We start from the raw sequence: 17,964 nt of genomic DNA, 5'->3' as shown, positions 1-17,964 counted from the left end.
TTGTCAAAGATTAGAAGAATATCAATATTGTCATATATTAACTTTAAATACATAAAGTTCCCAAGTTCCCTTTAACAATTCTTTGAGGAAAAAGAAATTGGAAAAAAAATATTGAAATGTAAATAAATCCTTAAAAAAAAAAAAAAGGCTACATTGGCCATCTCTGATCATGAGAAATTCTTGTAAAACAAAATTAGGCAGGTTTTCTAACTTCTCATAGTCTTAATATGTTAATGTGCAGTTTGCCCCTCTGAGAGAAGTTTATCGCAGGCAATGTTTCTTAGCAGAGATTCCCTTTTGCAAAGGATTTTATAGCCTGTAGAATACACATTGATAAATAGAAATTTAAATAACTAAAGTTAAAAATAAATGTACTGCTGGGGCCTCCCCGGTGGTGCAGCGGTTGAGCGCTAGTTGAGCGGTTGAGCGCTGGGTTGAGCGGTTGAGCTGCCCGCAGCCTCTTTAGCGCCGGTTCGATCCCCGATCACCGGGCGAGGGTCCCACATGGCGCGCAGACCTCTACTGCCGCCCGCTGCTACCCTCAGCAGTGTACTTCGTCACTCTGCCTGTTCTACTCTCTGCTCTGGCTCTGGTGAATTCTCTCGCCCTCCCGCGCCTCTGACTGTATCCAGTGCTTGTATGAATAAATAAATAAATCTTTAAAAAAAAATGTACTGCTTACCACATTTGATAAAATTCAGGGCCAGTAGTACAATACTAGGAAGTCAGTTTGCACAGAAAATACTTATGTAGATGCTAATATGTACAGAAAATCTCCTCTCTTAACAGCATGTCTGTGTCTCTACAGAACAAATTTCAAGGAATGGTCTTTGACTTCGTAACCAGACAAGTTTTTGACATAAGCATCATGATTCTCATCTGTCTTAATATGGTCACAATGATGGTAGAAACAGATGACCAGAGCGAATATGTGACCATCATTTTGTCACGTATCAACTTGATTTTCATCGTGCTGTTCACTGGAGAGTGCGTACTGAAGATGATCTCCCTCCGCCATTATTATTTTACCATAGGCTGGAATATTTTTGATTTTGTAGTTGTTATTCTCTCCATTGTAGGTAAGTATTAAGTGTTATGTGTTAGTCTGATGTGTCAAGCTCTAAATGAAAGTAAAAGCTTAAACTAACAAGTTTAGGTTAGAAGTTATCCTGCTACTCAGAGACAACCACTGTGAATATTTTGATGTATTTCATCTAGGTGTTTTTTTTTTTTTAACAAAATGAGACTTCTACTATATAAACAGTATCACATCCTGTTACATCCATTTTAGGTACTATTCATGTTGTCAGTATAATAAAGTCTCATTTATTTGAACTTGAAAGGTTCTGTTAATTAAGATAAAAAAATGTTTTGACATGTTGAGATTGAAGAGCCTATCTAATATCTGCATTGGTTCTATTGAAAAGAGAATCTAGAAATTTAGGGGAGACATTGCATGAGAGATATCAACATGGAGTTATCAGCATGTACACATGTACATGCTGATAACTCCATGTACACATGTGTACATGCTGATAACTCCATGTTGATATTGATATGGTAGGTTCTTTGATATGGTTGGTATGGTAGGTTCTTTAAGGGTAAAGGTATAGATTTTCTAGATTATTTTGGAATGGGTTTATAATGATGATGCACAAGGGAAGGAGGCATGATATATTTCATCAGTCATACATGTCAAAGCCTGAAATACAGGACAGCAACATGAGTAAATAGCTCATCTCATTGAAGATATAACTCCAGCTCCAGGGAAGTGAAGGAGTTTATCTGTGGGCCTGAAGTATTCATTCTTCCCTAAAACAGATGGTAGAGTGGGTCAACATTTTACCATCCAATATGTTGCACCTCTGTTAGGCAGATTTTCATACTATCCCCCATCTGAAGAAACTGGCCTTATATTAGATTCATATGGTATTTGTAGTCTTTGATTACCACAACAATGCATAATATTATCTCTCCTCCTCCCCTCTCCATCACGTCCTCTCCCCTCCTCCCCCTTTCCCTCCTCTCTCTCTTCCCTGCTTCTCTCTCTCTCTCTCTCTCTCTCTCTCTCTCTCTCTCTCTCCCTCCTCTGTCCTCTTTCCCCTCTCTCTCTCCCCTCTCTTTCTCCTCTCCCTCTCACACACACAGAGGTGCACACACATACTCACACTTAAGGGCTTACCCTTTACAGAATGAGGCAATGAAACTCAGGGCATTTGGTTTCTTGAGCTCTTCTTCATTGTAATCATTATTTTATTATTTAAAAGGCAAATGAAGAAAGAAACTTAAGAGGAAGACTGAGCAACCAGTATCACACACAGGAGACCAAAAAGAGCATCAGCCTTGGATGCTTTTAGAAACACATCACAACATGATGAATAATATTGTGGAAGCTTAGGAAGCATTAAGATTGTGGAGATATGACAATAACAACAAAAAACTACAGATATTTTATATGGCTTATTTGGCTAAGAACTGAAAAGAGGATATATGCTTTGACCATTTTAGCAATAATAAATGTAGTAATATAAATGTGTGCTATTGGCCACTACTGGTCAAACAGATAAGAATTTCTAACTTTTTTTCTGTAGTTCAGCTTGAGATTTCATGTAAACTAAAAATAGTCTGTAAACATTTCTCAGAGACAAAAAACACTATAAAAATTGAATTGATATCATCTTAGCTTAGATTGCCATAACAAATTACTAAAAACTGGTGGACTTAATTGCTAGACATATATTTTCTCATAGTTCTGGAAGTTAGAAGTCCAAGATCAAGTTGCCAGTGTGGTTGGTCTCTGGTAAGAACACTCTTCCTGACTGGTAGACAGCTGCCTTCAAGCTACATTGTCACATGGCTGGGGGTCAGAGAGCTAGCACACTAGACTGTCTTCTTAGAAGGACTCAAATAGTGCCTCCCCAGTGGCACAGCGGTTGAGTGCTGGGTTGCGAAGCTGCCCACAGCCTCTGCAGCACCAGTTCGATCCCTGGCCACCGAGCGAGGGTCCCACATGGCGCCCAGACCTCTCCTGCCTCCCGCTGCTCCCCTCAGCAGTGTACTTCGTCAGTCTGCCTGTTCTGCTCCCCACTCTGGCTCTGGTGAATTCTCTCACCCTCCCATGCTTCTGACTGTATCCAGTGCTTGTATAAATAAATAAATAAATCTTAAAAAAAAAGAAGGACTCAAATAAGGGTTCCGCTCTCAGGACCCCATTACAACTTAATTACTTCTCACGGTCCTATCTACAAATACTATTGCATTGGGGAATTGGGACTTTAACATGACTTTGGTTAGGACACAATTTAGATTATAGCAAGTACTGAGTTGAATTTAATGCTGAATGTCAAAATTAATCCTTATTTATAATGTCATATATATGTGTACATAATACATGTATGACAACTTAAAGATTATATAACTGAGTTTCTGTACTCTTATATTTTACGTGGAGCCTTAACAGAAATTTGAGATTTATTTTATTTATTTATTTTTTTTTTTAGTGTTTTTTTTTTTTTTTTAATTTATTGATTGACTGATTGATACATACAAGCACTGGGCACAGTCAGAAGCGCGGGAGGGTGACAGAATTCACCAGAGCGGGGAGCAGAGCAGGCAGAAGGACCGAAGTACACTGCTGAGGGGAGCAGCGGGCGGCAGGAGAGGTCTGCGCGCCATGTGGGACCCTCCTCCAGTGACCGGGGAGCAGCTGGGGATTGAACCAGCGCTGCAGAGGCTGCGGGCAGCTTCGCAACCCAGCGCTCAACCGCTGCGCCAACGGGGAGGCCCTTGAGATTTATTTTAATGGATAAATTCACTGGTTGGTGTTCTCATTCTTCTCCACAGGTATGTTTCTGGCTGAGCTGATAGAAAAGTATTTTGTGTCTCCTACCTTGTTCCGAGTGATTCGTCTGGCCAGGATTGGCAGAATCTTACGTCTCATCAAAGGGGCCAAGGGGATTCGCACTCTGCTCTTTGCTCTGATGATGTCTCTTCCTGCGTTGTTTAACATCGGTCTCCTGCTCTTCCTGGTCATGTTCATCTATGCCATCTTTGGAATGTCCAACTTTGCCTATGTGAAGAGGGAAGTGGGAATTGATGACATGTTCAACTTTGAAACCTTTGGCAACAGCATGATCTGCCTGTTCCAGATCACCACCTCTGCTGGCTGGGATGGATTGCTAGCACCTATTCTCAACAGTGGCCCTCCCGACTGTGACCCGAATAAAAATAACCCTGGGAGCTCAGTTAAGGGAGACTGCGGGAACCCATCTGTTGGGATTTTCTTTTTTGTCAGTTACATCATCATATCATTTCTGGTTGTGGTGAACATGTACATCGCTGTCATCCTGGAGAACTTCAGTGTTGCCACTGAAGAAAGCGCAGAGCCCCTGAGTGAGGATGACTTTGAGATGTTCTATGAGGTTTGGGAGAAGTTTGACCCAGATGCTACTCAGTTCATGGAATTTGAAAAACTATCTCAGTTTGCAGCCGCTCTTGAACCCCCGCTCAATTTGCCACAACCCAACAAACTCCAGCTTATCGCCATGGATTTACCCATGGTAAGTGGTGACCGAATCCACTGTCTTGACATCTTATTTGCTTTTACAAAGAGGGTTTTGGGAGAGAGTGGAGAGATGGATGCTCTTCGAGTACAGATGGAAGAGCGGTTCATGGCTTCCAATCCATCAAAAGTGTCCTATCAGCCAATTACTACGACTTTAAAACGAAAACAAGAGGAGGTATCTGCTGTTATTATTCAGCGTGCTTACAGGCGCCACCTTTTAAAGCGAACTGTAAAACAAGCTTCATTTACGTATAATAAAAATAAAATCAAAGGTGGGGCTAATCTTCTTGTAAAAGAAGACATGATAATTGACAGAATAAATGAAAACTCTATTACAGAAAAAACTGATCTGACAATGTCCACAGCAGCTTGTCCACCCTCCTATGATCGGGTAACAAAACCAATTGTGGAAAAACATGAGCAAGAAGGCAAAGATGAAAAAGCCAAAGGGAAATAAATGAGAACAAATCAAAATAATTGGGTGGCAAATTGTTTACAGCCTGTGAAGGTGATGTATATTGTCAACAGGACTCCTTTAGGAGGTCAATGCCAAACTGACTGTTTTTACACAAATCTATTTAAGGTCAGTGCCTACAATAAGACAGTGACCCCTTGTCAGAAAACTGTGACTCTGTGTAAAGGGGAGATGACCTTGACAGGAGGTTACTGTTCTCACTACCAGCTGACACTGCTGAAGACAAGAGACAAAATGGCTATTCAGACTGAAGGGACCAGTACAAAGGGGTGTAAACCTATAATTTGGGGGTTATTTAACATAAAACACTTCAGTGTAGTAATTGTATCCACTCTTTGCATTTCAACTGCCACATTTGTCACATTTTTACAAAATCTGTTAGTGGATTCATCTTTTTTTTAATCCATATGTTGTTTATTATACGTGACTATTTTTGTAAACAGGGTTTCTGTTGGGAAACAGACTAAAGGACCTCTTTAACAGGTATGCCACCGGGGTTATAGCAATCTCATGGCCCTCCCATCTGCACAAAGACCTGGTTTGCATGGGGGCATGTTACACTTAGAGATCATGCATGAAAAAAAGTCACAAGGAAAACAATGAGTTCTTAAATTCCATTCATGTTTTTGGGAGGGATAACTAGGTGATAATTGGAGGTGCTTTGCTGCTCTTGTTTTGTCAGATCCAGCCCCTAGACCAAGTAGATCATCATTTGGGAGGGGGGGGGGTTTACCATTAAATCTTTGCAGGTGCAAACTTCATTCAAATGTCTGAAGTCATAAATGTTCTGTTTCTGTTTATTGTATAAAATATAATTAATGAGCATTGCCTCCCCCTGAAAACTGAATTGGCCAAAAGAATCCTTTATAAATTTCTGCTTAATCCTGCACTTTGTTTAGCCATCTTCAGCTCAGCAAGGTTGATACTGTATATGTTAATGAAATGCTATTTATTATGTAAATAGTCATTTTACCCTGTGGTGCACGTTTGAGCAAACAAATAATGACCTAAGCACAGTGTTTATTGCATCAAATATGTACCACAAGAAATGTAGAGTGCAAGCTTTATACAGGTAATATAATGTATTCTGTACCCTTATAGATAGTTTGGATGCTATCAATGCATGTTTATATTACCATGCTGTTGTATCTGGTTCCTCCCACTGCTCAGACTCTCATTTATGAGAAACCATATGTCAGTGGTAAAGTCAAGGAAATTGTTCAACAGATCTCATTCCTTTAAGTCATTAAGCAATAGTTTGCAGCACTTTAACAGCTTTTTGGTTATTTTTAAATTTTAAGTGGATAACATATGGTGTATAGTCAGACTGTACAGACATGTTTTAAAAAAAACACAGCTTAACCTGTTAAAAATGTGTTTAGAATTTTATAAGCAAATATAAATACTGTAAAAAGTCATTTATTTTATTTTTCAGCATTATGTACATAAATATGAAGAGGAAACTATCTTATGGTTGATATCACAATCACTTTTCTTACTTTCTGTCCATAGTACTTTTTCATGGAAGAAATTTGCTAAATAAGAAATGAAAACAAGACTGGGTAGTTGTAGATTTCTGCTTTTTTATTATATTTGCTAATTTTAGATTATTTCATAATTTTAAAGGGGCAAAATAGGTTCACAACTCACATCCAAATCATGCTTTGCAATTGGAAAAAGGTATAAAATTTTATTTACATTTTTGGTAGTATCTGCACTAACTGATTGTGCTTATTTTTCATTTTGTCCCTTTTTGTCTAAGTTATGTTTATGTTTTCATTTTTTTGGTGCCATGCTGCTCTAGATTGCTCCAAACATGATGTGGGTTTCACAATTTTTTTCCACAAGAACAGAGAGTAGTGAACTTAAATAGTCAATTACATCAGACATTTGTGTTTCTTACAGACGCAAACCATAGGCTCCACTTTTTTCTTAAAACTACTTAGATAAACTGTATTCGTGAACTGCATGCTGGAAAATGCTATTACCCGAAATGATGCTAACCAACATTAAAAATGTGCAAAACTAATAAAGATACATTTTTTTATTTTATTGTTTGCCCGGTTACTTTATTCACAAACTGGGGAGAAGAGAGGGGGAGCTGCATGCAGACACACCTGCACACGCATGGGCCTAATGGACTGCTAGCAAGAAAATCTGGAGTAGAAATGGAACTGGAGGAATGACCTCCCAGGGGTTGCAGGTGGAGGCAGGGATGGGGGGGGGTGTAAACTATTAGGAGAAGGTTGTCTATTATGCCAGAGCGTAAGTTGACACTCCAGGGAGAAAAGAGGTATGGGAATCAGCAATGGTGAATGACCGCTTGAAAGTGCCCTTAAATCTGTATTAAAACAATTAAAAGGTGCTACATGTGAGTGGGATCTTGTGTTTGCTCCTCCAGAATCATTTTGTATGCTTCCTCCTGCTCTGTTTGAGGGTAACTTTATGTAGTACATCAATGTGTTTTCTTACCCTCTAGTCTCCTATTGGTTTGGCCAATGGGAAACTCCCTCAGGAAAGCAACAATAGGAGAAGAGTAAAGTTGGATATTTATTCCTCAATTCCCTCTTGTTCTGTGTGTGCTCTGGACTGGAAATGGCTGCATTCGTCAGCAGAAAGTCATACTTCCAATGAGACAGAACCCCGCCCCCTACTACCAGAGTTACTTTTTTTTTTTAAACATTTATTTATTTATGCATACAAGAGCTGGGGTACCAGCCAGAGATGCAGAGGGTGAGAGGATTCACCAGAGACAGAGTGGGGAACAGAACAGGCAGACTGACTGAAATACACTGCTGAGGGGAGAGGCGGGCGAGACAGGAGAGGTCTGCTCGCCATGTGGGTTCCTCCCTGGCCGCCTGGGGATCTAACTCATGCTGCAGAGGCTGTGGATTGCTTCATAGTGCAGTGCTTAACCCCTTGCGCCACCAGGGAGACCCACTACCAGAGTTACTTTTTTGGGATCTTGTTGTCAGTCCCCATCTTGCGCCCTTAGACCTGTGGATGAACTTGGAGTGCTTCTCTACAGACAAATTTTTAAATGACCCCCTTTATGAAAAACCTCTCCAGAGCCTCATTTCACTGTGCCAGCTGTCTCCAGCCTGATTAACTAAAATCAAATGGCTAGTGAAAGTGAACAAGAGGCAACAATTTGCCATGGGTCAGCTTGGCTTTGGCACAGAATTCACAAAGATCATGAAAAAGTTACTGGGTGATCCAGCAGTAAAGTTCGAAAGAAACTTACATTTCACAGGGAAATAGTGCAGCACAGCCTCAGTCCTCAAGCCAGAGGGCAGAACTTGGCCTTGAGGGGAACCAAGCAGTCAAGGGCAGTGGCCCTCCCATTCTTCCACAAGTTACAAACTTCATGTCTTTATAACATCATTGCCTTAACACAACAAGACAATTCATTCTTACTTATTAGTAACTGGAAAGAATTTTCTACTTCCCACCAACATAAATAAGAGTATAGAATAGTTCCTGCAGATTTTTTTATACTCTATATCCACATCAGTATTCACTGATAACCTTCTCAAATACAAAAAGAAGCAGAGAAACATAATTGTACTTACTATCACATTCATCTTAGTACTATTTACGTAATATTTTTTGTGCCAAAGAAGTAATTTAATGTTGACAGAATGTGGGTCAGGTCTGTACCCACAAGTTAAAGGGGACTCCATCAGTTAAAACTGGAGCAATTTGACCATAAAAATCTAAAGTAATAGTTATGTATTAAGACCCACAGAATAAAATAAGAATCAATAAGTATATATTGATATGAATATTTTCTTTAGACTAAAATAATTTGTTAAAATGCTGTTTTAGAAGTAATAGAGAAAATAGATGATAGTAAGTTAATATTTTATTTGAACAAATTAAAAATTGGTAACTTCGTGCTGACCCTCCATTTTATACTTTACTGGTATATGAAATCAGGCATATAGGACCCTTGGGGATAGACAACTCCTATTGAGCCTCCTAAATTCGTGTTTGTATGTATGTGCCAGAAAGTTCAGACATTAGAACTAAAGTTTTTATATTAAATGCAGCAAAGATGTCCTATAATTGCATATCCTCTCATGTCTGCCCTGGAATTTTGTATTATTATGTAAGAAAAGATGTTTCTGAATCACTCTGAGTTTATTAAAGCATTCAAATCATTCCATCAGGTGCAACTGGTAGTACTGTTCTTCCTGGCACACAATAATCTACAGAGTTGCCAGGTCATACTGATTTAATCAATGTGGCAGAAAAGGGACAAGAAGCAGAAAATATTTCAGGCAACCAAGCATTGCTGGGAAAATTACATTCCCAAGAAATTCTTACTATCACAGATAATCTCTGCAATGCCAACTGAGTGCTGGATGTTGCTCAAGTCCAATACCATCCCCTGAGCACATGTCTCATATTTGCACATAACTTTGCTCTTATTTCACCAGCGAAGACATTGTCAAGAATTCCCACAATGTTTTTCTTCTCCAATGAAAATTATGTCTCCCCTGCCCATCTTGTCCTTCCCCTCTCTGCTCTTCTCCCCCCTTCTCATCCTGTCCCCTGCCCTTCTCTTCTCCTCTCCCTCTATGCCTTCCCCACCTTTCCCTTATCTCCTCTCCCTACTTTCATCTCTCTCCAGGGATCATTTACCCCTTTCATTTCACAAGCTCCAACACTTCACTCCATGAGTTAGTCCCCTTTCCTTTACTTTTTTTTCTCTCCATCTTGACTGATCCTCTTTGTCTGACTTTGTATATCAAAATTGGGTTTTTCTAATCTTAAAAAATAACTGCCCAATGCTGATGCATCTTTATCACTGTCCCATTATATTTTTCTTTTAAAAAATTATTTCATAAAATCAGAGTTCTACCTGCACCATATTCACTTTTGGAGAAGATAAAATGAAATATAGGTTCCAAAAATATTTAGGAGATAAGTTGTCTGTGAAAATCTTGTTGACATAAACACTTTGAGTTTGCAAAATTCCACGCTGGCTATTATCTTTTCAAGGACATTATAAGGAAAGGACTGGGAAAAGGTGGGCCCACTATGAAAGGTTTATCTAGGAAAGCTACTCCCATGCAGGAAGGCTGTATGTGCTCTCTTTCCAGTTATCATAAGTTTCATCGCTCTATACAACATTTACTTAGAAGGATATTCACAGAGCTATTCAATTGTTAACTGCAGCATATGCTTGAGCAGAGGGATGGTTCTCTTACAGAGGGTTCTCTTAAACTTTATTTATGAGGCTAGGGGTACCAGAAAATTCTTAACATACAATTATAGGAAATTATATTTTTAAGAATAGCTTCTTCAAGAAAAAAATATAGTTTTAGAGAAACAGAGTTTGTTCACTAGGCACTTAATGAGATCACAAACCCTTTTAAACTTGCCATAATATGCCTGTGTATTTTTGTTGGAAAGCATTAAGATACAGGTTTCATCTTTCTTCTGTAAGCTGTTTGGAATAAATTGTGATTTTCACAGATTCAAGTACCAGAGCAATACTGATTCTTATTTTTCCAAAGCACCTTCTCTTTTTAATGCTCTCAAATTTGGTTCCTATTCCCACCAGTCTACAGTTAGCCAAATTCAATGATTCTTATTCAGCCTTTTCATATTTGGTGAATTTTCAGAATTTGATATTAATGGTCATCATCACCTTCTTCATAAAATGCATCTTTCTTTGCCTTTCACAAAACTAATCTATTTCTTTCCTTAAATTTGTGATCCTTTGGTTTTACAGATTATTAATTTGTTTTCTCTCCTTTTAGATTTATACTGAAGCAGCAACCCCTTAACTGAGCTGGTGCTATAATTCCAACTTTCTGTTGGACTTTTTTAATCTTGCACATTTGGCTATCACCTCCAACTTAATATGACAAAAACTGATATGATCATATTCTATTCCTTTCAACCACCAAGAAGACTAGAAATAAAACTGCTTTCCCTATATATCAGCTATTGTTTGGGTTTTTCTTTCTTCAGCTAAAGACAGAAGTACAAATTACAGAATAGCTAGAGGAATGGATGAGTAACTCTATTGGGGGATTCAGGGGTGGTTATCATGGATAATTCTGACCTTGGTTTTGATGAATAAGAGGGCAGGCAAAAAAATTATGGAATTTTGGTCAAAAACAGATGTTAGAGCAAGATTGCATGGATGCAAATGTCAGCTATTCTACTTAATAGCTGAACAATCTTCAAAATTTCTTATTCCCTCTTTGCCTCAATTTTATCATCTGTAAAATGGGACTAATCATTCTATGAGAATCAGATAAGTTAACACAAGTTAAAGCTGACAGGTCATGGCCTCCTTGGTTGCACAAGGAGTTAAGGCACAACCTATGAAGCTGTCTGCAGCCACTGCAGCACGAGTTCAATCCCTGGCCATAGAGCTACCCACATAGCGCAGCAGAATTTTCCTTGCTATCCCACTGCTCCCCTCAGCAGTGTATTTCAGTAAACCTGCCTGCTTCATTTCCCACTCTGTCTCTGGTGAATTTTCTCACCCCCCATACCTCTGGCCTGTACCCCAATTCTTGTATGCATAAATAAATAAATCTTAAAAACAAAACAAAGAAAAGTAAAGCAGACAGGTCAGCAGTATACAGGTACAGTAATTTCTCTGAGTATTTTCCCTGATTGTGATGATCAAAGACTCATTTGAAAATGAGAAATAGAGTGGCATGTCCAGAGGGCGCACAACGTTCAATAGTTCAATATACTCAAGTGAAAAGCAAGCTTTGACAGTGACTATGAGACAAGCAGGAGCCTGATGATGAAGCTGCCTAATGTTGGGTCTTTGGTGTTAGCCAATGGTGATGAAGAACCACTCGGACATTTGTAAAAGAAATGAATTAGAATGAAGGTGATAGAGCAGATTTTGACTTTATGAAAAAGAAACAGAAAGGAGGCATATAATTTAAGCAACTATAAGATACAGGAAACCAATGATGAGAGGTAAACTTTGAATCCCCTTCTCATCTTTCTACCTACTGGAAAAGAACTATCCTCAGAATTCAATGTCAGCTTTCTTATTCCTTACTACTAGGAGAGAAATTTCTCACCTCTGAATTTCTTTGGGATTTTGATATCTATGTCCAAACTGAGACATTTTTGAGAGTGAAGCAGGAGACATAAAGACTATGCTAAAACAATGGGCATCAAACAGGATTTTTGTAGGCAAACCAGGACACACCACAGTAAGCACCTCAGTGTCATCTTTCAGATGACATGTGTGAGGTAATTTCATGTCCTAGCATCTGAAAGATGGCACTTAAACTGTCTGAAGCTGGGGTTTGAAATATTGGTTTCTTCCTCCTAGGATACTCATCTTCAATTTCTGCCCCAAGAATATACTATATGGTGTCTGAGAGTCAGAGGCTGGCTTTTGTACCCCTATAGTGCTTCATGCATTGAAGGTATTCAGTAGATATTTAGGAAATGAACAAATTAGTTAATAGTTTTTTTTAAATTATCTATATTACTTTTTATATTACTTATATACTTATACTTATATACTTACATTACTTATATATTATATGTTTTATATTACTTATCTACTGATGGCTAACATTAAATATATACAGTAATAAAATATCAAATAAAATATAGATACTATATTTAAGATATATATAATACATTTTTATATGTGCTCCTTAAGTACACATGCACTACTTCTCTAATACCACTAAAGAAACATAGATAGGGGCCTCCCTGGTGGCGCAAGGGGTTAAGCACCTCACTATGAAGCAATCCGCAGCCTCTGCAGCACGAGTTCGATCCCCGCTGGTCAGAGAGCAACCCACATGGTGAGGCTGACCTCTCCTGTCTCATCCGCTGTGTCTCGTCCCCTGTCTCCCTCAACAGTGTATTTCAGTCAGTCTGCCTGTTCTGTTTCCCGCTGTCTCTGGTGAATCCTCTCACCCTCCCACACCTCTGGCCTGTACCCCAAGCTCTTGTATGTATAAATAAATAAATCTTTTTTTTAAAAAAAGAAAGAAACATAGATAGAAGTTTAGGTATAGGTATAGTTGTGTATGTAGACAAATAGTTACAAGCTTTAAGAGTTCATAAATTGATTTTTAACTTCAAAATTTAGGCTTTTATAATAGTCACCTTGTTCTTTCTATAGTAAAACTATTGAGTTTGCCATTTTAAATTTATTCCTCTAAAAGGAATTAGGGCTTCTGGACCTTGTTTTCTCTTTAACATTACTTGGCCTGATTCTTATCTGCATTATTAATGTTCATCTTTCATCAAGGATGGTGAAAAAATGTCTAGGTCAGCAGTATATCCTTGCAGTCATGGAAAACACAAATTTCTAAAGCCAAACAGATTGTTCCTTTGATAAACCTCAGTGGTAAGTGCAGTCGTTCGTCCTACCTCAGGGAAAATTTCTATTGAATTATATTGACTGATAATCTGAAACAGGTGAGATGCTCAAGCAAGTTACAGTAACTATAAGATTGTGAACATACAAATATTTAAGGGCTAAATGATATGAATTATGGAAAATGATTAAAGTACATAGAAATACTTCTTCCAGAGAAAAGAGTGAAGAGGACATCATTCAAATGCAGCAAGGTTGTCCTATTTGCAATGGTTTAGGACTTGCTAAAGTAAAATTCATTAGGCAGTTAATTGCATGAAAGTTAGAATGAAACTAATCAGTTTGTCTTACAGCTTTATGACACTCTTCCCCCACACCAAAACCTGGGTATTTCCATGACATTCTCACCAGATGCCTTACTTGTCCAAATCATGCCTCTATTCCTTAAATGTCTAAGGGTAACTTCAAGATGATGGGCTCCAAGTGTTCAGGTTTATTATATAAACTCTCTTGCTTCTCAACATCTTAGAGGTTTTTCTTATTTATTTTTAAACTCATCTAACTCTATAAAGGTATTAGGGCAATATTTTAAAATACAGTTTTAAGTACCACCTCAAATTAGATCAGAATCACCAGAAAAGTCTGTAGTGTTGTACTGCTAGAATGAGAAGAAAACTTTAGGAAAGTTTTATGATCTGGCAAACCTTGGCTTAGTAATAAGTAGCTTGGTAAGATTCAAAATCTTTGGGAACTTATCATGATTATAATTTTGATTATAATTTTCAATCAATAAAATACTCAGAAGTCAGAATGTGCTGACACCACCAAATAGCACTCCTGAGTTGCAAAGCTTGATTTTGGGCTTTATTATGCCCCAAGATTTCCCAGTAAGATCGGCTAATTTAAATAGAACAAAAGTGCTTACTCCTCAGCATTTGCATTTTGATCTTCTAAAACAAAACATGTCCTGACATTAGAAACACTTCAGCTCATACACAGCTTTATAGAAATTAAGAACAGTCCCCATTTTGTTCTCTAGAGTGAAACAGTTCTGCACAGGGATAAAGGATTTAACAAACAGGCTGGTTCTTTGCACATTTTTGTGCACAGTCATCAGATTGCAGGCCAGTGACAAGATTTGAAGATTATGGAATCTTTTTTCTACTCAAATAATATTATAATAAACATAAGAATTAAAAATCCATGATGGAGAACAGGACCTGGATTCATAGGTGCTTGCATCAGCTCTATAAACATTGTTGAAATCTGTTACTGTGTTTTCAATTGGGCTATAGAAATAATACATGTCCATTAATTAAGAAAAAAAACAGAAGTGTATGGAAAGGTAGAAAATATTATTTCATGCTCCTCTTAGGACAGTTTCTTAAATAACTGACAGAACTGCTTTATAAATATTCAAACAAATTCTTCATTTGTTATTATAAACAAAATATTTTCATGCTATTCTGTAACTTGACCTTTCACTGAATGTGTATTGGATATATTTCCATTTGGCACATATACATCTACCTCTATATAGTGTTCCGTTCTATAGATCTAATTAACCACTTATTGATGGATACATAGATTTTTCCAGTTTTGCTCTATAGCTAGCAAGACTGTAATGGGTATCTTTTCCCCTATATTTTAATGAAATTTGTGAGTATTTTTGTTGGATAAATGCCTGAAACTGGGTAGTGTAGATCAAAGACATTCGTATTTTCCATTTTTATATTACAGTGGAATTAAGTATAGGCATTTCTCCTTGAAACAGGGATCAACAAAGAATACTCTACCTTTTCATCTCTAAAACATTTCTTCTGAGACAAATAGTTCTATAGCCATAACATTTCTCAGGACAGGAATCATGTCCAGCTCATAGGGTGTATGTAGAACAGTACTTGCATAGTGTTTTTTCAAAAAGTTTAATATAAGAACAATGTACCAACTTGTATATATGTTGCAAACTGCACTGTAAGCATCCTTCACAACATGTTGAATGTTAGGACCAAAATCATAAAGTTAGTAATACTAATAATAATGCTTTTTTTCAGGGCCTCCCCAGCGGCGCAATGGTTGAGCATTGGGCTGCGAAGCTGCCTGCAGCCTCTGCAGCTCTGGCTGGATCCCCGGTCAACCCGCCCACATGGCCCGCAGACCTCTCCTGCCGCACCCGCTGCTCCCCTCAGCAATGTACTTCATCAGCCTGCCTGTTCTGCTTCTGGCTCTGGTGAATTTTCTCACCCTCCTGCGCTTCTGACTGTACCCAGCGCTTGTATAAATAAATAAATCATTTTATTTTATTTACTTATTTATTTATTTTTGGTGGGACTCTCGCCGGCAGCCGGGGAACGAACCGGCACTGCAGAGGCTGGGGGCAGCCTCGCTGCCCAACGCTCAACCACTGCACCACCAGGGGAGGCCCTAAGTAAATAAATTTTTTTTTAATTCTTTTTTTTTAAAGATTTATTTATTTATTTATTTATACAGGCACTGGGTACAGTCAGAAGCGCGGGAGGGTGAGAGAATTCACCAGAGTCAGAGCAGGCAGAAGGACCGAGGTACACTGCTGAGGGGAGCAGCGGGCGGCAGGAGAGGTCTGCGTGCTATGTGGGACCCTCTTCCGGTGGCCGGGGAGCAGCCAGGGATCGAACCAGTGCTAGAGAGGCTTCAGGCAGCTTTGCAACCCAGTGCTCAACCGCTGCGCCACCGGGGAGGCCCCCGGTTTTTTTTTGTTTTTTTTTTTTCCTTCCATTTAACCCAACACACCGCAGCAAGCACTTCAGTGTCATCTTTCAGATGCTAGGAGCTTCTGGATATCACATTATTATTCTAAAAATGCCTGACCAGGACCACACTGGTGGCCTAGGGGTTAAGTCTCAGCATTATTACCATTGCTAGGGCCTCAGTTCAATCCCCAGCCAGAGAGGTAACATACATGGTGCAGCAGACCTCTCCTGTCTTGCCTGCTGCTCTCCATAGCAGTGTGTAGATACACCTGCTCTGCTCCCCACTATCTCTGGTGAATCCTCTCACACCCCCATAGCTCTGGCTTGCACCCCAGTTCTTCTATGCATAAATAAATAAATCTTTAAAAAGTGGCTAACAAGAATGAAAATGAAGAGTTATGACAAATGCTATTAGTCTACTTCATGCTATGCAATTCTTACCTATGTTGTGATTGGTAAAGAAAATTTTAATTACTTACGATCAAACTAAACTTAAAAGAAGCACATCATTCCACAATACAGTTTTATTTTAAAATATGAAAAAAGATTGCCACATTTATTTCTAAAATAGAAATAAACATATTTATTTCTATAAATATTTCTATAAATATTTATTTCTATATATTTTTTAAGATTTATTTATTTATGCATACAAGAGCTGGGGTACAGGCCAGAGATGTGGCGGGGGGAAGGATGAGAGGATTCACCAGAGACAGAGGGGGGTACAGAATAGGCAGACTGACTGAAATACACTGCTGAGGGGAGCAGCAGGCGAGACAGGAGAGGTCTGCTTCGCCATGTGGGTTTCTCCCTGGCCAGTCGGGGATCGAACTCATGCTGCAGAAGCTGCAGATTGCTTCATAGTGCGGTGCTTAAGCCCTTGCATCACCAAGGAGGTCCTCCCTATTATTTTTTATTATAATATCAAAACATGATTACTGAAACAAAATCAGTACTACAAAATATCATAGCAGAAAAGAAGCCCAAAGACAAACATTCCTAAAACTTGGTGTATATTTTTTTATGAGTTATTACTACATGTAACATTGAATTACAAACACTTATTTAGGGCCTCCCTGGTGGCACAAGGGGTTAAGCACCGCACTATGAAGCAGCACGAGTTCGATCCCAGGCCGGCCAGAGAGAGACCCACATGGCGAAGCAGACCTCTCCAGTCTCGCCCGCTGCTCCCCTCAGCAGTGTATTTCAGTCAGTCTGCCTGTTCTGTTCCCCACTTTGTCTCTGGTGAATCTTGTCATCTACCTGCATCTCTGGGCTGTACCCCAGCTCTTGTATGCATAAATAAATCTTAAAAAAGAAATAAATAAAATAAAAACACTTATTTAATCTTTCCAACTTTCCATGCTACGTTGCTGAATCACTCTTCCAGAGACCTGATAAAAGCTATAACACTTTCAACTCATTATTTAAATTTCCTGAACATTGAATTTTCCTTTACAAAGTGAAAGGTTTGGAACACATGAATTTTCAACATCCACTCCAGTTTCAAAACATTATTTTTCTGAGAGAAAGCCAATTTCTGGTGGCATAAAACAATAAATTACAGCAATTAACATTATATTAAGTAAACTTCACATTAGTTTCCTAGACTTTTAATATAAAAACCATTTCCCATGAGAAGGAATAGTTATTACACATTGAGCCTGATGTAATAACTGTGTGGCTGAGTAAATATCATAGACATTGCAGAAGGTCACTCAGATCTTAGGACTCTGTGGAAGTGCCTTCCTTTCTGCTGTGGGAGATTCCATTTCACCAGGATGCTTGCATCCCGGACTCTATTGCCACTCTGAAATAGAACCTAACTCTGAATTACACTGACAAGTCTATTCTCCTTGATGTC

General features: G+C 38.7%; 1 protein-coding gene across 7 annotated transcripts in view; it reads left to right on the top strand.

Moving 5' to 3' along the window:
* Positions 1-7,084, top strand: part of SCN1A (sodium voltage-gated channel alpha subunit 1) — a 120,868-nt gene extending 113,784 nt beyond the window's left edge. For all 7 annotated transcript variants that reach the window (XM_037523452.2, XM_037523455.2, XM_054699823.1 and 4 more), the window contains 2 exons: positions 809-1,079; positions 3,844-7,084. In XM_037523452.2, coding sequence (XP_037379349.1) covers positions 809-1,079; positions 3,844-5,021 — 1,449 coding nt within the window. In that variant the 3' untranslated portion in view covers positions 5,022-7,084. The remainder of the gene's footprint in view (positions 1-808; positions 1,080-3,843) is intronic.
* Positions 7,085-17,964: the final 10,880 nt, after the last annotated feature.

This window comes from Talpa occidentalis, unplaced genomic scaffold (assembly GCF_014898055.3).
Source record: "Talpa occidentalis isolate TD23 unplaced genomic scaffold, MPIMG_talOcc4v2.1 talOcc4.3, whole genome shotgun sequence".
Lineage (NCBI taxonomy): Eukaryota > Metazoa > Chordata > Mammalia > Eulipotyphla > Talpidae > Talpa > Talpa occidentalis.
The sequence above is the reverse complement of the archived record's forward strand: the minus strand, read 5'-3'. Positions and strand labels throughout refer to the sequence as shown.